At 48.6% G+C, this 17,192-nt stretch overlaps 1 protein-coding gene across 1 annotated transcript in view; it reads right to left on the reverse strand.

The window, feature by feature from the left end:
* The window catches only part of dnah7 (dynein, axonemal, heavy chain 7), a 616,407-nt gene that overhangs the window by 457,327 nt on the left and 141,888 nt on the right, over positions 1 to 17,192 (reverse strand). Inside the window, exon 19 of the mRNA XM_041200170.1 lies at positions 15,505 to 15,691. Within this exon, the coding sequence (XP_041056104.1) occupies positions 15,505 to 15,691 (187 nt within the window). The remainder of the gene's footprint in view (positions 1 to 15,504; positions 15,692 to 17,192) is intronic.

The raw sequence follows: 17,192 nt of genomic DNA on the forward strand, positions 1-17,192 counted from the left end.
TCTTACCTTCTCTCGATCTTTTCATTGAGAACTGTCGGCGCGACATTAGTCGTCTCAATTTCTCTGCTCCTCTCACCCATTCTAACCTGTCTCTCTCTGAACTTACTGCACTCCATTCTCTCAGGTCCAACCCTGACATTGTCATCAAACCCGCTGACAAGGGTGGTGCTGTTGTTGTCTGGCGCACTGACCTCTACCACGCGGAGGCTGAGCGTCAACTCGCAGACACTTCCTCCTACCTCTCCCTGGACCATGACCCCACCACTGAACATCAAGCCATTGTTTCCAGGACTGTCACTGACCTCATCTCCTCTGGGGATCTCCCTCCCACAGCTTCCAACCTGATAGTTGCCCAACCTCGGACGGCCCGCTTCTATCTCCTACCCAAAATCCACAAACAGAACTGCCCCGGTAGACCGATCGTCTCAGCTTGCTCCTGCCCCACAGAACTCATTTCTCGTTATCTTGACTCCCTTCTCTCTCCCCTTGTCCAGTCCCTTCCCACCTACATCCGTGATTCCTCTGACACCTTACGTCACATCAACAATTTCCAGTTCCCTGGCCCCTACCGCTGCCTCTTCACCATGGACGTCCAATCCCTCTACACCTCCATCCCCCACCAGGATGGTCTGAGGGCCCTTAGCTTCTTCCTCGAACAGAGGCCCGAACAATCCCCATCCACCACTACTCTCCTCCGTCTGGCTGAACTTGTTCTCACGCTGAACAATTTCTCCTTCAACTCCTCTCACTTCCTCCAAATCTCCGGTACATCGATGATTATTTCGGTGCTGCTTCATGCTCTCGTCAGGACTTGGAAAAATTTATTAATTTTGCTTCCAATCTCCACCCCTCCATCATTTTCACGTGGTCCATCTCTGACACTTCCCTTCCCTTCCTTGACCTCTCTGTCTCAATCTCTGGTGATAGACTGTCCACCAATATCCATTACAAACCCACCGACACCCACAGCTATCTCGACTACAGCTCCTCACACCCCACTTCCTGTAAGGACTCCATCCCATTCTCTCAGTTCCTTCGCCTCCGTCGCATCTGTTCCGATGATGCTACATTCAAAAACAGTTCCTCTGACATGTCCTCCTTCTTCCTTAACCGAGGTTTTCCACCCACGGTCGTTGACAGGGCCCTCAACCGTGTCCGGCCCATCTCCCGCGCATCCGCCCTCACTCCTTCTCCTCCCTCCCAGAAACATGATAGGGTCCCCCTTGTCCTCACTTATCACCCCACCAGCCTCCGCATTCAAAGGATCATCCTCCGCCATTTCCGCCAACTCCAGCATGATGCCACTACCAAACACATCTTCCCTTCACCCCCCTTATCGGCATTCCGTAGGGATCGCTCCCTCCGGGACACCCTGGTCCACTCCTCCATCACCCCCTACTCCTCAACCCCCTCCTATGGCACAACCCCTTGCCCACGCAAAAGATGCAACACCTGCCCCTTCACTTCCTCTCTCCTCACCGTCCAAGGACCCAAACACTCCTTTCAAGTGAAGCAGCATTTCACTTGCATTTCCCCCAACTTAGTCTACTGCATTCGTTGCTCCCAATGTGGTCTCCTCTACATTGGAGAGACCAAACGTAAACTGGGCGACCGCTTTGCAGAACACCTGCGGTCTGTCCGCAAGAATGACCCAAACCTCCCTGTCGCTTGCCATTTTAACACTCCACCCTGCTCTCTTGCCCACATGTCTGTCCTTGGCTTGCTGCATTGTTCCAGTGAAGCCCAACGCAAACTGGAGGAACAACACCTCATCTTCCGACTAGGGACTTTACAGCCTTCCGGACTGAATATTGAATTCAACAACTTTAGGTCGTGAGTCCCCTCCCCCATCCCCACCCCCTTTCTGTTTCCCCCTTCTCTTTTTTTTTTTCTTCCCAATAAATTATAAAGATTTTCCTTTTCCCACCTATTTCCATTATATAAAATAAAAAAAAAAAAACCCACTAGAGCTATACCTTGAGTGCCCTACCATCCATTCTTAATTAGCACATTCGTTTAGATAATATCACCAACTTTATCTTTAACACCTATGTGTTCTATTGTACTATTGTTGTTGACATCTTTTGATGATCTGCTTCTATCACTGCTTGTTTGTCGCTACAACCACACCAACCCCCTCCACCTCTCTGTCTCTCTATCTCTCCGCCCCCCACACACACACCTTAAACCAGCTTATATTTCAGCTCTTTCCTGGACTCGAACTCAAGTTCTGTCGAAGGGTCATGAGGACTCGAAACGTCAACTCTTTTCTTCTCCGCCGATGCTGCCAGACCTGCTGAGTTTTTCCAGGTAATTCTGTTTTTGTTTTGGATTTCCAGCATCCGCAGTTTTTTTGTTTTTATCTCTGTGTTTAATTGACTGCCACTGCTCTTCAAGAAATGCCTACCTCCTTGAAGAAGTTCTGTTCCTCTCTGCGACAAGATTTCCGGATTTCTCTGTTGCCTTGTTCACCTTCATTGCTTTCCATTTCTCTCCTAGTGTTTGACAAGGTGTTTACTAAAACCCGTTTTCACAGCCATATCTCCTTTCTCAGTGACTGTCTCCGTCTCCGACTTACCCCACATGGATTTCAACTGAAATTCCACCCCTCATGTTTCGAACCCACCCAGGATTATAGGTATCTCCGGGACATAAAACGTTTCTCGGACTGCTGTTCCCGTCACATTCTGAAATCCACTCTCAGTGCCATGCGCCGCCATATGAACACACTCGACCTCTCCCTCCAGCAGCACCGCCGTACCCTTTTTCAAAGCTGCGCGTGCCCCCAGTTTCATTTTATCCTTCGGCTCATCCGACGCCTCAACAAGAAACTTTTTCTCTTTCTCTCAAGTGCTAAGGAACGCAAGCTCCAACAACTCATCGACACCAACACCCATCTAGGACCCTCCACCCCTGCCTGTCCCTCCGTCCCCACCCCATCTTCCAATCCCAACCCCAGCCGTGTATTCACTATACCCCCTGACCTTCCCCTCTCCGATGCTGAACGTTCAGTGCTCAGCAAAGGACTTAGTTTCATACCCTTACGCCCTCACCTCAATGAATTTCGGGCTCGGCATGATACTGAACTCTTCTTCCGCCGTCTTCGTCTCCGGGCTCACTTCTTTGGGCAGGAGTCCTCTCCCAGTTCAACGGATCCTTTTACCCATCTTCAATATTCTCCCTCCACCTGGACCCCTCCCTCTGGATTCTTACCTTCTCTCGATCTTTTCATTGAGAACTGTCGGCGCGACATTAGTCGTCTCAATTTCTCTGCTCCTCTCACCCATTCTAACCTGTCTCTCTCTGAACTTACTGCACTCCATTCTCTCAGGTCCAACCCTGACATTGTCATCAAACCCGCTGACAAGGGTGGTGCTGTTGTTGTCTGGCGCACTGACCTCTACCACGCGGAGGCTGAGCGTCAACTCGCAGACACTTCCTCCTACCTCTCCCTGGACCATGACCCCACCACTGAACATCAAGCCATTGTTTCCAGGACTGTCACTGACCTCATCTCCTCTGGGGATCTCCCTCCCACAGCTTCCAACCTGATAGTTGCCCAACCTCGGACGGCCCGCTTCTATCTCCTACCCAAAATCCACAAACAGAACTGCCCCGGTAGACCGATCGTCTCAGCTTGCTCCTGCCCCACAGAACTCATTTCTCGTTATCTTGACTCCCTTCTCTCTCCCCTTGTCCAGTCCCTTCCCACCTACATCCGTGATTCCTCTGACACCTTACGTCACATCAACAATTTCCAGTTCCCTGGCCCCTACCGCTTCCTCTTCACCATGGACGTCCAATCCCTCTACACCTCCATCCCCCACCAGGATGGTCTGAGGGCCCTTAGCTTCTTCCTCGAACAGAGGCCCGAACAATCCCCATCCACCACTACTCTCCTCCGTCTGGCTGAACTTGTTCTCACGCTGAACAATTTCTCCTTCAACTCCTCTCACTTCCTCCAAATCTCCGGTACATCGATGATTATTTCGGTGCTGCTTCATGCTCTCGTCAGGACTTGGAAAAATTTATTAATTTTGCTTCCAATCTCCACCCCTCCATCATTTTCACGTGGTCCATCTCTGACACTTCCCTTCCCTTCCTTGACCTCTCTGTCTCAATCTCTGGTGATAGACTGTCCACCAATATCCATTACAAACCCACCGACACCCACAGCTATCTCGACTACAGCTCCTCACACCCCACTTCCTGTAAGGACTCCATCCCATTCTCTCAGTTCCTTCGCCTCCGTCGCATCTGTTCCGATGATGCTACATTCAAAAACAGTTCCTCTGACATGTCCTCCTTCTTCCTTAACCGAGGTTTTCCACCCACGGTCGTTGACAGGGCCCTCAACCGTGTCCGGCCCATCTCCCGCGCATCCGCCCTCACTCCTTCTCCTCCCTCCCAGAAACATGATAGGGTCCCCCTTGTCCTCACTTATCACCCCACCAGCCTCCGCATTCAAAGGATCATCCTCCGCCATTTCCGCCAACTCCAGCATGATGCCACTACCAAACACATCTTCCCTTCACCCCCCTTATCGGCATTCCGTAGGGATCGCTCCCTCCGGGACACCCTGGTCCACTCCTCCATCACCCCCTACTCCTCAACCCCCTCCTATGGCACAACCCCTTGCCCACGCAAAAGATGCAACACCTGCCCCTTCACTTCCTCTCTCCTCACCGTCCAAGGACCCAAACACTCCTTTCAAGTGAAGCAGCATTTCACTTGCATTTCCCCCAACTTAGTCTACTGCATTCGTTGCTCCCAATGTGGTCTCCTCTACATTGGAGAGACCAAACGTAAACTGGGCGACCGCTTTGCAGAACACCTGCGGTCTGTCCGCAAGAATGACCCAAACCTCCCTGTCGCTTGCCATTTTAACACTCCACCCTGCTCTCTTGCCCACATGTCTGTCCTTGGCTTGCTGCATTGTTCCAGTGAAGCCCAACGCAAACTGGAGGAACAACACCTCATCTTCCGACTAGGGACTTTACAGCCTTCCGGACTGAATATTGAATTCAACAACTTTAGGTCGTGAGTCCCCTCCCCCATCCCCACCCCCTTTCTGTTTCCCCCTTCTCTTTTTTTTTTTTCTTCCCAATAAATTATAAAGATTTTCCTTTTCCCACCTATTTCCATTATATAAAATAAAAAAAAAAAAACCCACTAGAGCTATACCTTGAGTGCCCTACCATCCATTCTTAATTAGCACATTCGTTTAGATAATATCACCAACTTTATCTTTAACACCTATGTGTTCTATTGTACTATTGTTGTTGACATCTTTTGATGATCTGCTTCTATCACTGCTTGTTTGTCGCTACAACCACACCAACCCCCTCCACCTCTCTGTCTCTCTATCTCTCCGCCCCCCACACACACACCTTAAACCAGCTTATATTTCAGCTCTTTCCTGGACTCGAACTCAAGTTCTGTCGAAGGGTCATGAGGACTCGAAACGTCAACTCTTTTCTTCTCCGCCGATGCTGCCAGACCTGCTGAGTTTTTCCAGGTAATTCTGTTTTTGTTTTGGATTTCCAGCATCCGCAGTTTTTTTGTTTTTATCTCTGTGTTTAATTGACTGCCACTGCTCTTCAAGAAATGCCTACCTCCTTGAAGAAGTTCTGTTCCTCTCTGCGACAAGATTTCCGGATTTCTCTGTTGCCTTGTTCACCTTCATTGCTTTCCATTTCTCTCCTAGTGTTTGACAAGGTGTTTACTAAAACCCGTTTTCACAGCCATATCTCCTTTCTCAGTGACTGTCTCCGTCTCCGACTTACCCCACATGGATTTCAACTGAAATTCCACCCCTCATGTTTCGAACCCACCCAGGATTATAGGTATCTCCGGGACATAAAACGTTTCTCGGACTGCTGTTCCCGTCACATTCTGAAATCCACTCTCAGTGCCATGCGCCGCCATATGAACACACTCGACCTCTCCCTCCAGCAGCACCGCCGTACCCTTTTTCAAAGCTGCGCGTGCCCCCAGTTTCATTTTATCCTTCGGCTCATCCGACGCCTCAACAAGAAACTTTTTCTCTTTCTCTCAAGTGCTAAGGAACGCAAGCTCCAACAACTCATCGACACCAACACCCATCTAGGACCCTCCACCCCTGCCTGTCCCTCCGTCCCCACCCCATCTTCCAATCCCAACCCCAGCCGTGTATTCACTATACCCCCTGACCTTCCCCTCTCCGATGCTGAACGTTCAGTGCTCAGCAAAGGACTTAGTTTCATACCCTTACGCCCTCACCTCAATGAATTTCGGGCTCGGCATGATACTGAACTCTTCTTCCGCCGTCTTCGTCTCCGGGCTCACTTCTTTGGGCAGGAGTCCTCTCCCAGTTCAACGGATCCTTTTACCCATCTTCAATATTCTCCCTCCACCTGGACCCCTCCCTCTGGATTCTTACCTTCTCTCGATCTTTTCATTGAGAACTGTCGGCGCGACATTAGTCGTCTCAATTTCTCTGCTCCTCTCACCCATTCTAACCTGTCTCTCTCTGAACTTACTGCACTCCATTCTCTCAGGTCCAACCCTGACATTGTCATCAAACCCGCTGACAAGGGTGGTGCTGTTGTTGTCTGGCGCACTGACCTCTACCACGCGGAGGCTGAGCGTCAACTCGCAGACACTTCCTCCTACCTCTCCCTGGACCATGACCCCACCACTGAACATCAAGCCATTGTTTCCAGGACTGTCACTGACCTCATCTCCTCTGGGGATCTCCCTCCCACAGCTTCCAACCTGATAGTTGCCCAACCTCGGACGGCCCGCTTCTATCTCCTACCCAAAATCCACAAACAGAACTGCCCCGGTAGACCGATCGTCTCAGCTTGCTCCTGCCCCACAGAACTCATTTCTCGTTATCTTGACTCCCTTCTCTCTCCCCTTGTCCAGTCCCTTCCCACCTACATCCGTGATTCCTCTGACACCTTACGTCACATCAACAATTTCCAGTTCCCTGGCCCCTACCGCTTCCTCTTCACCATGGACGTCCAATCCCTCTACACCTCCATCCCCCACCAGGATGGTCTGAGGGCCCTTAGCTTCTTCCTCGAACAGAGGCCCGAACAATCCCCATCCACCACTACTCTCCTCCGTCTGGCTGAACTTGTTCTCACGCTGAACAATTTCTCCTTCAACTCCTCTCACTTCCTCCAAATCTCCGGTACATCGATGATTATTTCGGTGCTGCTTCATGCTCTCGTCAGGACTTGGAAAAATTTATTAATTTTGCTTCCAATCTCCACCCCTCCATCATTTTCACGTGGTCCATCTCTGACACTTCCCTTCCCTTCCTTGACCTCTCTGTCTCAATCTCTGGTGATAGACTGTCCACCAATATCCATTACAAACCCACCGACACCCACAGCTATCTCGACTACAGCTCCTCACACCCCACTTCCTGTAAGGACTCCATCCCATTCTCTCAGTTCCTTCGCCTCCGTCGCATCTGTTCCGATGATGCTACATTCAAAAACAGTTCCTCTGACATGTCCTCCTTCTTCCTTAACCGAGGTTTTCCACCCACGGTCGTTGACAGGGCCCTCAACCGTGTCCGGCCCATCTCCCGCGCATCCGCCCTCACTCCTTCTCCTCCCTCCCAGAAACATGATAGGGTCCCCCTTGTCCTCACTTATCACCCCACCAGCCTCCGCATTCAAAGGATCATCCTCCGCCATTTCCGCCAACTCCAGCATGATGCCACTACCAAACACATCTTCCCTTCACCCCCCTTATCGGCATTCCGTAGGGATCGCTCCCTCCGGGACACCCTGGTCCACTCCTCCATCACCCCCTACTCCTCAACCCCCTCCTATGGCACAACCCCTTGCCCACGCAAAAGATGCAACACCTGCCCCTTCACTTCCTCTCTCCTCACCGTCCAAGGACCCAAACACTCCTTTCAAGTGAAGCAGCATTTCACTTGCATTTCCCCCAACTTAGTCTACTGCATTCGTTGCTCCCAATGTGGTCTCCTCTACATTGGAGAGACCAAACGTAAACTGGGCGACCGCTTTGCAGAACACCTGCGGTCTGTCCGCAAGAATGACCCAAACCTCCCTGTCGCTTGCCATTTTAACACTCCACCCTGCTCTCTTGCCCACATGTCTGTCCTTGGCTTGCTGCATTGTTCCAGTGAAGCCCAACGCAAACTGGAGGAACAACACCTCATCTTCCGACTAGGGACTTTACAGCCTTCCGGACTGAATATTGAATTCAACAACTTTAGGTCGTGAGTCCCCTCCCCCATCCCCACCCCCTTTCTGTTTCCCCCTTCTCTTTTTTTTTTTTCTTCCCAATAAATTATAAAGATTTTCCTTTTCCCACCTATTTCCATTATATAAAATAAAAAAAAAAAAACCCACTAGAGCTATACCTTGAGTGCCCTACCATCCATTCTTAATTAGCACATTCGTTTAGATAATATCACCAACTTTATCTTTAACACCTATGTGTTCTATTGTACTATTGTTGTTGACATCTTTTGATGATCTGCTTCTATCACTGCTTGTTTGTCGCTACAACCACACCAACCCCCTCCACCTCTCTGTCTCTCTATCTCTCCGCCCCCCACACACACACCTTAAACCAGCTTATATTTCAGCTCTTTCCTGGACTCGAACTCAAGTTCTGTCGAAGGGTCATGAGGACTCGAAACGTCAACTCTTTTCTTCTCCGCCGATGCTGCCAGACCTGCTGAGTTTTTCCAGGTAATTCTGTTTTTGTTTTGGATTTCCAGCATCCGCAGTTTTTTTGTTTTTATCTCTGTGTTTAATTGACTGCCACTGCTCTTCAAGAAATGCCTACCTCCTTGAAGAAGTTCTGTTCCTCTCTGCGACAAGATTTCCGGATTTCTCTGTTGCCTTGTTCACCTTCATTGCTTTCCATTTCTCTCCTAGTGTTTGACAAGGTGTTTACTAAAACCCGTTTTCACAGCCATATCTCCTTTCTCAGTGACTGTCTCCGTCTCCGACTTACCCCACATGGATTTCAACTGAAATTCCACCCCTCATGTTTCGAACCCACCCAGGATTATAGGTATCTCCGGGACATAAAACGTTTCTCGGACTGCTGTTCCCGTCACATTCTGAAATCCACTCTCAGTGCCATGCGCCGCCATATGAACACACTCGACCTCTCCCTCCAGCAGCACCGCCGTACCCTTTTTCAAAGCTGCGCGTGCCCCCAGTTTCATTTTATCCTTCGGCTCATCCGACGCCTCAACAAGAAACTTTTTCTCTTTCTCTCAAGTGCTAAGGAACGCAAGCTCCAACAACTCATCGACACCAACACCCATCTAGGACCCTCCACCCCTGCCTGTCCCTCCGTCCCCACCCCATCTTCCAATCCCAACCCCAGCCGTGTATTCACTATACCCCCTGACCTTCCCCTCTCCGATGCTGAACGTTCAGTGCTCAGCAAAGGACTTAGTTTCATACCCTTACGCCCTCACCTCAATGAATTTCGGGCTCGGCATGATACTGAACTCTTCTTCCGCCGTCTTCGTCTCCGGGCTCACTTCTTTGGGCAGGAGTCCTCTCCCAGTTCAACGGATCCTTTTACCCATCTTCAATATTCTCCCTCCACCTGGACCCCTCCCTCTGGATTCTTACCTTCTCTCGATCTTTTCATTGAGAACTGTCGGCGCGACATTAGTCGTCTCAATTTCTCTGCTCCTCTCACCCATTCTAACCTGTCTCTCTCTGAACTTACTGCACTCCATTCTCTCAGGTCCAACCCTGACATTGTCATCAAACCCGCTGACAAGGGTGGTGCTGTTGTTGTCTGGCGCACTGACCTCTACCACGCGGAGGCTGAGCGTCAACTCGCAGACACTTCCTCCTACCTCTCCCTGGACCATGACCCCACCACTGAACATCAAGCCATTGTTTCCAGGACTGTCACTGACCTCATCTCCTCTGGGGATCTCCCTCCCACAGCTTCCAACCTGATAGATGCCCAACCTCGGACGGCCCGCTTCTATCTCCTACCCAAAATCCACAAACAGAACTGCCCCGGTAGACCGATCGTCTCAGCTTGCTCCTGCCCCACAGAACTCATTTCTCGTTATCTTGACTCCCTTCTCTCTCCCCTTGTCCAGTCCCTTCCCACCTACATCCGTGATTCCTCTGACACCTTACGTCACATCAACAATTTCCAGTTCCCTGGCCCCTACCGCTGCCTCTTCACCATGGACGTCCAATCCCTCTACACCTCCATCCCCCACCAGGATGGTCTGAGGGCCCTTAGCTTCTTCCTCGAACAGAGGCCCGAACAATCCCCATCCACCACTACTCTCCTCCGTCTGGCTGAACTTGTTCTCACGCTGAACAATTTCTCCTTCAACTCCTCTCACTTCCTCCAAATCTCCGGTACATCGATGATTATTTCGGTGCTGCTTCATGCTCTCGTCAGGACTTGGAAAAATTTATTAATTTTGCTTCCAATCTCCACCCCTCCATCATTTTCACGTGGTCCATCTCTGACACTTCCCTTCCCTTCCTTGACCTCTCTGTCTCAATCTCTGGTGATAGACTGTCCACCAATATCCATTACAAACCCACCGACACCCACAGCTATCTCGACTACAGCTCCTCACACCCCACTTCCTGTAAGGACTCCATCCCATTCTCTCAGTTCCTTCGCCTCCGTCGCATCTGTTCCGATGATGCTACATTCAAAAACAGTTCCTCTGACATGTCCTCCTTCTTCCTTAACCGAGGTTTTCCACCCACGGTCGTTGACAGGGCCCTCAACCGTGTCCGGCCCATCTCCCGCGCATCCGCCCTCACTCCTTCTCCTCCCTCCCAGAAACATGATAGGGTCCCCCTTGTCCTCACTTATCACCCCACCAGCCTCCGCATTCAAAGGATCATCCTCCGCCATTTCCGCCAACTCCAGCATGATGCCACTACCAAACACATCTTCCCTTCACCCCCCTTATCGGCATTCCGTAGGGATCGCTCCCTCCGGGACACCCTGGTCCACTCCTCCATCACCCCCTACTCCTCAACCCCCTCCTATGGCACAACCCCTTGCCCACGCAAAAGATGCAACACCTGCCCCTTCACTTCCTCTCTCCTCACCGTCCAAGGACCCAAACACTCCTTTCAAGTGAAGCAGCATTTCACTTGCATTTCCCCCAACTTAGTCTACTGCATTCGTTGCTCCCAATGTGGTCTCCTCTACATTGGAGAGACCAAACGTAAACTGGGCGACCGCTTTGCAGAACACCTGCGGTCTGTCCGCAAGAATGACCCAAACCTCCCTGTCGCTTGCCATTTTAACACTCCACCCTGCTCTCTTGCCCACATGTCTGTCCTTGGCTTGCTGCATTGTTCCAGTGAAGCCCAACGCAAACTGGAGGAACAACACCTCATCTTCCGACTAGGGACTTTACAGCCTTCCGGACTGAATATTGAATTCAACAACTTTAGGTCGTGAGTCCCCCCCCCCATCCCCACCCCCTTTTTGTTTCCCCCTTCTCTTTTTTTTTTTCTTCCCAATAAATTATAAAGATTTTCCTTTTCCCACCTATTTCCATTATATAAAATAAAAAAAAAAAAAAAAACCCACTAGAGCTATACCTTGAGTGCCCTACCATCCATTCTTAATTAGCACATTCGTTTAGATAATATCACCAACTTTATCTTTAACACCTATGTGTTCTATTGTACTATTGTTGTTGACATCTTTTGATGATCTGCTTCTATCACTGCTTGTTTGTCGCTACAACCACACCAACCCCCTCCACCTCTCTGTCTCTCTATCTCTCCGCCCCCCACACACACACCTTAAACCAGCTTATATTTCAGCTCTTTCCTGGACTCGAACTCAAGTTCTGTCGAAGGGTCATGAGGACTCGAAACGTCAACTCTTTTCTTCTCCGCCGATGCTGCCAGACCTGCTGAGTTTTTCCAGGTAATTCTGTTTTTGTTTTGGATTTCCAGCATCCGCAGTTTTTTTGTTTTTATCTCTGTGTTTAATTGACTGCCACTGCTCTTCAAGAAATGCCTACCTCCTTGAAGAAGTTCTGTTCCTCTCTGCGACAAGATTTCCGGATTTCTCTGTTGCCTTGTTCACCTTCATTGCTTTCCATTTCTCTCCTAGTGTTTGACAAGGTGTTTACTAAAACCCGTTTTCACAGCCATATCTCCTTTCTCAGTGACTGTCTCCGTCTCCGACTTACCCCACATGGATTTCAACTGAAATTCCACCCCTCATGTTTCGAACCCACCCAGGATTATAGGTATCTCCGGGACATAAAACGTTTCTCGGACTGCTGTTCCCGTCACATTCTGAAATCCACTCTCAGTGCCATGCGCCGCCATATGAACACACTCGACCTCTCCCTCCAGCAGCACCGCCGTACCCTTTTTCAAAGCTGCGCGTGCCCCCAGTTTCATTTTATCCTTCGGCTCATCCGACGCCTCAACAAGAAACTTTTTCTCTTTCTCTCAAGTGCTAAGGAACGCAAGCTCCAACAACTCATCGACACCAACACCCATCTAGGACCCTCCACCCCTGCCTGTCCCTCCGTCCCCACCCCATCTTCCAATCCCAACCCCAGCCGTGTATTCACTATACCCCCTGACCTTCCCCTCTCCGATGCTGAACGTTCAGTGCTCAGCAAAGGACTTAGTTTCATACCCTTACGCCCTCACCTCAATGAATTTCGGGCTCGGCATGATACTGAACTCTTCTTCCGCCGTCTTCGTCTCCGGGCTCACTTCTTTGGGCAGGAGTCCTCTCCCAGTTCAACGGATCCTTTTACCCATCTTCAATATTCTCCCTCCACCTGGACCCCTCCCTCTGGATTCTTACCTTCTCTCGATCTTTTCATTGAGAACTGTCGGCGCGACATTAGTCGTCTCAATTTCTCTGCTCCTCTCACCCATTCTAACCTGTCTCTCTCTGAACTTACTGCACTCCATTCTCTCAGGTCCAACCCTGACATTGTCATCAAACCCGCTGACAAGGGTGGTGCTGTTGTTGTCTGGCGCACTGACCTCTACCACGCGGAGGCTGAGCGTCAACTCGCAGACACTTCCTCCTACCTCTCCCTGGACCATGACCCCACCACTGAACATCAAGCCATTGTTTCCAGGACTGTCACTGACCTCATCTCCTCTGGGGATCTCCCTCCCACAGCTTCCAACCTGATAGTTGCCCAACCTCGGACGGCCCGCTTCTATCACCTACCCAAAATCCACAAACAGAACTGCCCCGGTAGACCGATCGTCTCAGCTTGCTCCTGCCCCACAGAACTCATTTCTCGTTATCTTGACTCCCTTCTCTCTCCCCTTGTCCAGTCCCTTCCCACCTACATCCGTGATTCCTCTGACACCTTACGTCACATCAACAATTTCCAGTTCCCTGGCCCCTACCGCTTCCTCTTCACCATGGACGTCCAATCCCTCTACACCTCCATCCCCCACCAGGATGGTCTGAGGGCCCTTAGCTTCTTCCTCGAACAGAGGCCCGAACAATCCCCATCCACCACTACTCTCCTCCGTCTGGCTGAACTTGTTCTCACGCTGAACAATTTCTCCTTCAACTCCTCTCACTTCCTCCAAATCTCCGGTACATCGATGATTATTTCGGTGCTGCTTCATGCTCTCGTCAGGACTTGGAAAAATTTATTAATTTTGCTTCCAATCTCCACCCCTCCATCATTTTCACGTGGTCCATCTCTGACACTTCCCTTCCCTTCCTTGACCTCTCTGTCTCAATCTCTGGTGATAGACTGTCCACCAATATCCATTACAAACCCACCGACACCCACAGCTATCTCGACTACAGCTCCTCACACCCCACTTCCTGTAAGGACTCCATCCCATTCTCTCAGTTCCTTCGCCTCCGTCGCATCTGTTCCGATGATGCTACATTCAAAAACAGTTCCTCTGACATGTCCTCCTTCTTCCTTAACCGAGGTTTTCCACCCACGGTCGTTGACAGGGCCCTCAACCGTGTCCGGCCCATCTCCCGCGCATCCGCCCTCACTCCTTCTCCTCCCTCCCAGAAACATGATAGGGTCCCCCTTGTCCTCACTTATCACCCCACCAGCCTCCGCATTCAAAGGATCATCCTCCGCCATTTCCGCCACCTCCAGCATGATGCCACTACCAAACACATCTTCCCTTCACCCCCCTTCTCGGCATTCCGTAGGGATCGCTCCCTCCGGGACACCCTGGTCCACTCCTCCATCACCCCCTACTCCTCAACCCCCTCCTATGGCACAACCCCTTGCCCACGCAAAAGATGCAACACCTGCCCCTTCACTTCCTCTCTCCTCACCGTCCAAGGACCCAAACACTCCTTTCAAGTGAAGCAGCATTTCACTTGCATTTCCCCCAACTTAGTCTACTGCATTCGTTGCTCCCAATGTGGTCTCCTCTACATTGGAGAGACCAAACGTAAACTGGGCGACCGCTTTGCAGAACACCTGCGGTCTGTCCGCAAGAATGACCCAAACCTCCCTGTCGCTTGCCATTTTAACACTCCACCCTGCTCTCTTGCCCACATGTCTGTCCTTGGCTTGCTGCATTGTTCCAGTGAAGCCCAACGCAAACTGGAGGAACAACACCTCATCTTCCGACTAGGGACTTTACAGCCTTCCGGACTGAATATTGAATTCAACAACTTTAGGTCGTGAGTCCCCTCCCCCATCCCCACCCCCTTTCTGTTTCCCCCTTCTCTTTTTTTTTTTTTTCTTCCCAATAAATTATAAAGATTTTCCTTTTCCCACCTATTTCCATTATATAAAATAAAAAAAAAAAAAAAAACCCACTAGAGCTATACCTTGAGTGCCCTACCATCCATTCTTAATTAGCACATTCGTTTAGATAATATCACCAACTTTATCTTTAACACCTATGTGTTCTATTGTACTATTGTTGTTGACATCTTTTGATGATCTGCTTCTATCACTGCTTGTTTGTCGCTACAACCACACCAACCCCCTCCACCTCTCTGTCTCTCTATCTCTCCGCCCCCCACACACACACCTTAAACCAGCTTATATTTCAGCTCTTTCCTGGACTCGAACTCAAGTTCTGTCGAAGGGTCATGAGGACTCGAAACGTCAACTCTTTTCTTCTCCGCCGATGCTGCCAGACCTGCTGAGTTTTTCCAGGTAATTCTGTTTTTGTTTTGGATTTCCAGCATCCGCAGTTTTTTTGTTTTTATCAATTGTAGTAGTGCTGTAACTAGCTACAGCAGTTTTGGATTAAGATAAGGAAAATAAGCAGCATCTCCACTCTTGATCACCATCCATCAACCCACTAGTAGTACACGCATGTGGATATCAGATGAGAATACATTCAAGGTTAATTCTGATAATCCTCAGTTTCAACAGCAATCATTATGAGGCTTAAAAATTAAAATGTGTCATTTAAAGAAGACCAATAAATGCAGGCTCTGCATTGCAATTAGTTATCAATTATCTGGGTGATATTATAACCACCATTCAGCAATTATTTAACTTACCATTATAACTAGTTTCATAAGTTCTTTCCAAGTCTTATCTACAGCAGTGAACCGTCTTCCCTCTTCAGGCATCTGGGCCATGATATCAGGGGAGCTGAAAATAGGTTCCAGGTATAGCCAGGTTGCCTGCACTTTTAAACATTCATCCATGATCTCCTGCAGCAGCAACAATTTATTTTCCCACACCCTGTGTTATACAAAACAGAGATTTGAACTTACATTAATTTTTGAGTGTATTATTTTCTAACTGCAGCCCTATTTTTCTTGATTTCTGATTTTTGCATAGCAATACCAACATAAAACAAAACAGTAAAATATTCTACAAGCACATAAGTAAAAATGGAAAAGGACCATAAAAGATGGACAGGATAAATTAACATACAGCAGTGGTGAAATGGAAGAAATGCGAATAATTACTTTGCTTCAGTATTTATCAGGGAGGCAAATTAGGTGGACATGACACCAGGAGATTAGAAATAATATAAACACGTTTAAAATAAAAAGCGGAGAAACATAAAATAAACCAAACAAATTCAAAAAAGATAAACCCTTGGTCTAGATGGACTAAGTCCATGTGTTTGAAAAGCATTTAGGAAAAAAATAGTAGAGGCAGTATTAAGCATATTTAATAATTGGATCGGAGTGCCAGAGCACTGGCAGATAGCTAAGGTTATAACTATATTTAAGAAGGGCAATAGAGCATGTCCAGGAACTATGGACCAGCCAGTTTAACATCAGTGGTAGGAAAAATAATCAAATCATTACGAATGAAGAAAATAAAACATTTAGAAACCAAAAATATAATAATGAATAATCAGCACGGATTTCAAAAGGGAAAGTATTGCTTGACTAACCTTATTCAATTATTTGATGATATAACAGAGAAAATGGCCTGGATTTTCATCCTCGAGGTGGGTAAGGGGAATCAGGAAAATCACCCACCTCAGGAGAAAGTGCCTGCCAAGGCAGGATTTTCATTGCTCAGGGCTGGGTGCAAGCTAGGGTCAGGATTAGAGCAGAAATCCTGAGGCTATAGTAAGAGCACTCTGCCAAGTTTTGGTAATCATCATTTACAAAAGATGCAGGGCGCGTGAAAAGACTGCACAGAAAAACAATAATAATGATATCCAGCCTTAAAATTATGAGTATTGTTGAGGAGAAGGAAGCAAAAAATTATCCATTCCAGAAAAAGCTAAATAGAGGTATATTAACTCCTGTAGGCAGCAACATATTAATGCATTGATTAAAAATATCTTCTGATTCATTTTACTGGAATTGTAAATATGTTCTAAAATTATTTGTTTCCACCATTTTACTCAAAATATTAAGCAGAAGAAAATGTTATGAACACGTTTATGATGTTGTTAGACAAAAAAAAGTCTTGCATGATCTTGGGAACACTTCACAGCCAATGAAGTATTTTTGAGGTGGAGGCATTATTGTAAGGTACAAAACATAGCAGCCAATTTGTGCACAACAGCAAAGTGACTGGATAATGTGCTTTATTGGTGTTTATTGAAGGATAAATATTGGCCAAAATGTCGATAGGAATTTCCCCTGCTCCTCTTCGAATAATGTCATGGGATCTTTTATGTTAACCTGAGGAGGCTGATGAAGCCTCGATTTAATATTTCATCTAAAAGCTGGCATCTCCAACAATGCCACACTCCCTCAAAACTTCTGTTCAA

Source organism: Carcharodon carcharias, chromosome 12, assembly GCF_017639515.1.
Source record: "Carcharodon carcharias isolate sCarCar2 chromosome 12, sCarCar2.pri, whole genome shotgun sequence".
Taxonomy (NCBI): Eukaryota; Metazoa; Chordata; class Chondrichthyes; order Lamniformes; family Lamnidae; genus Carcharodon; species Carcharodon carcharias.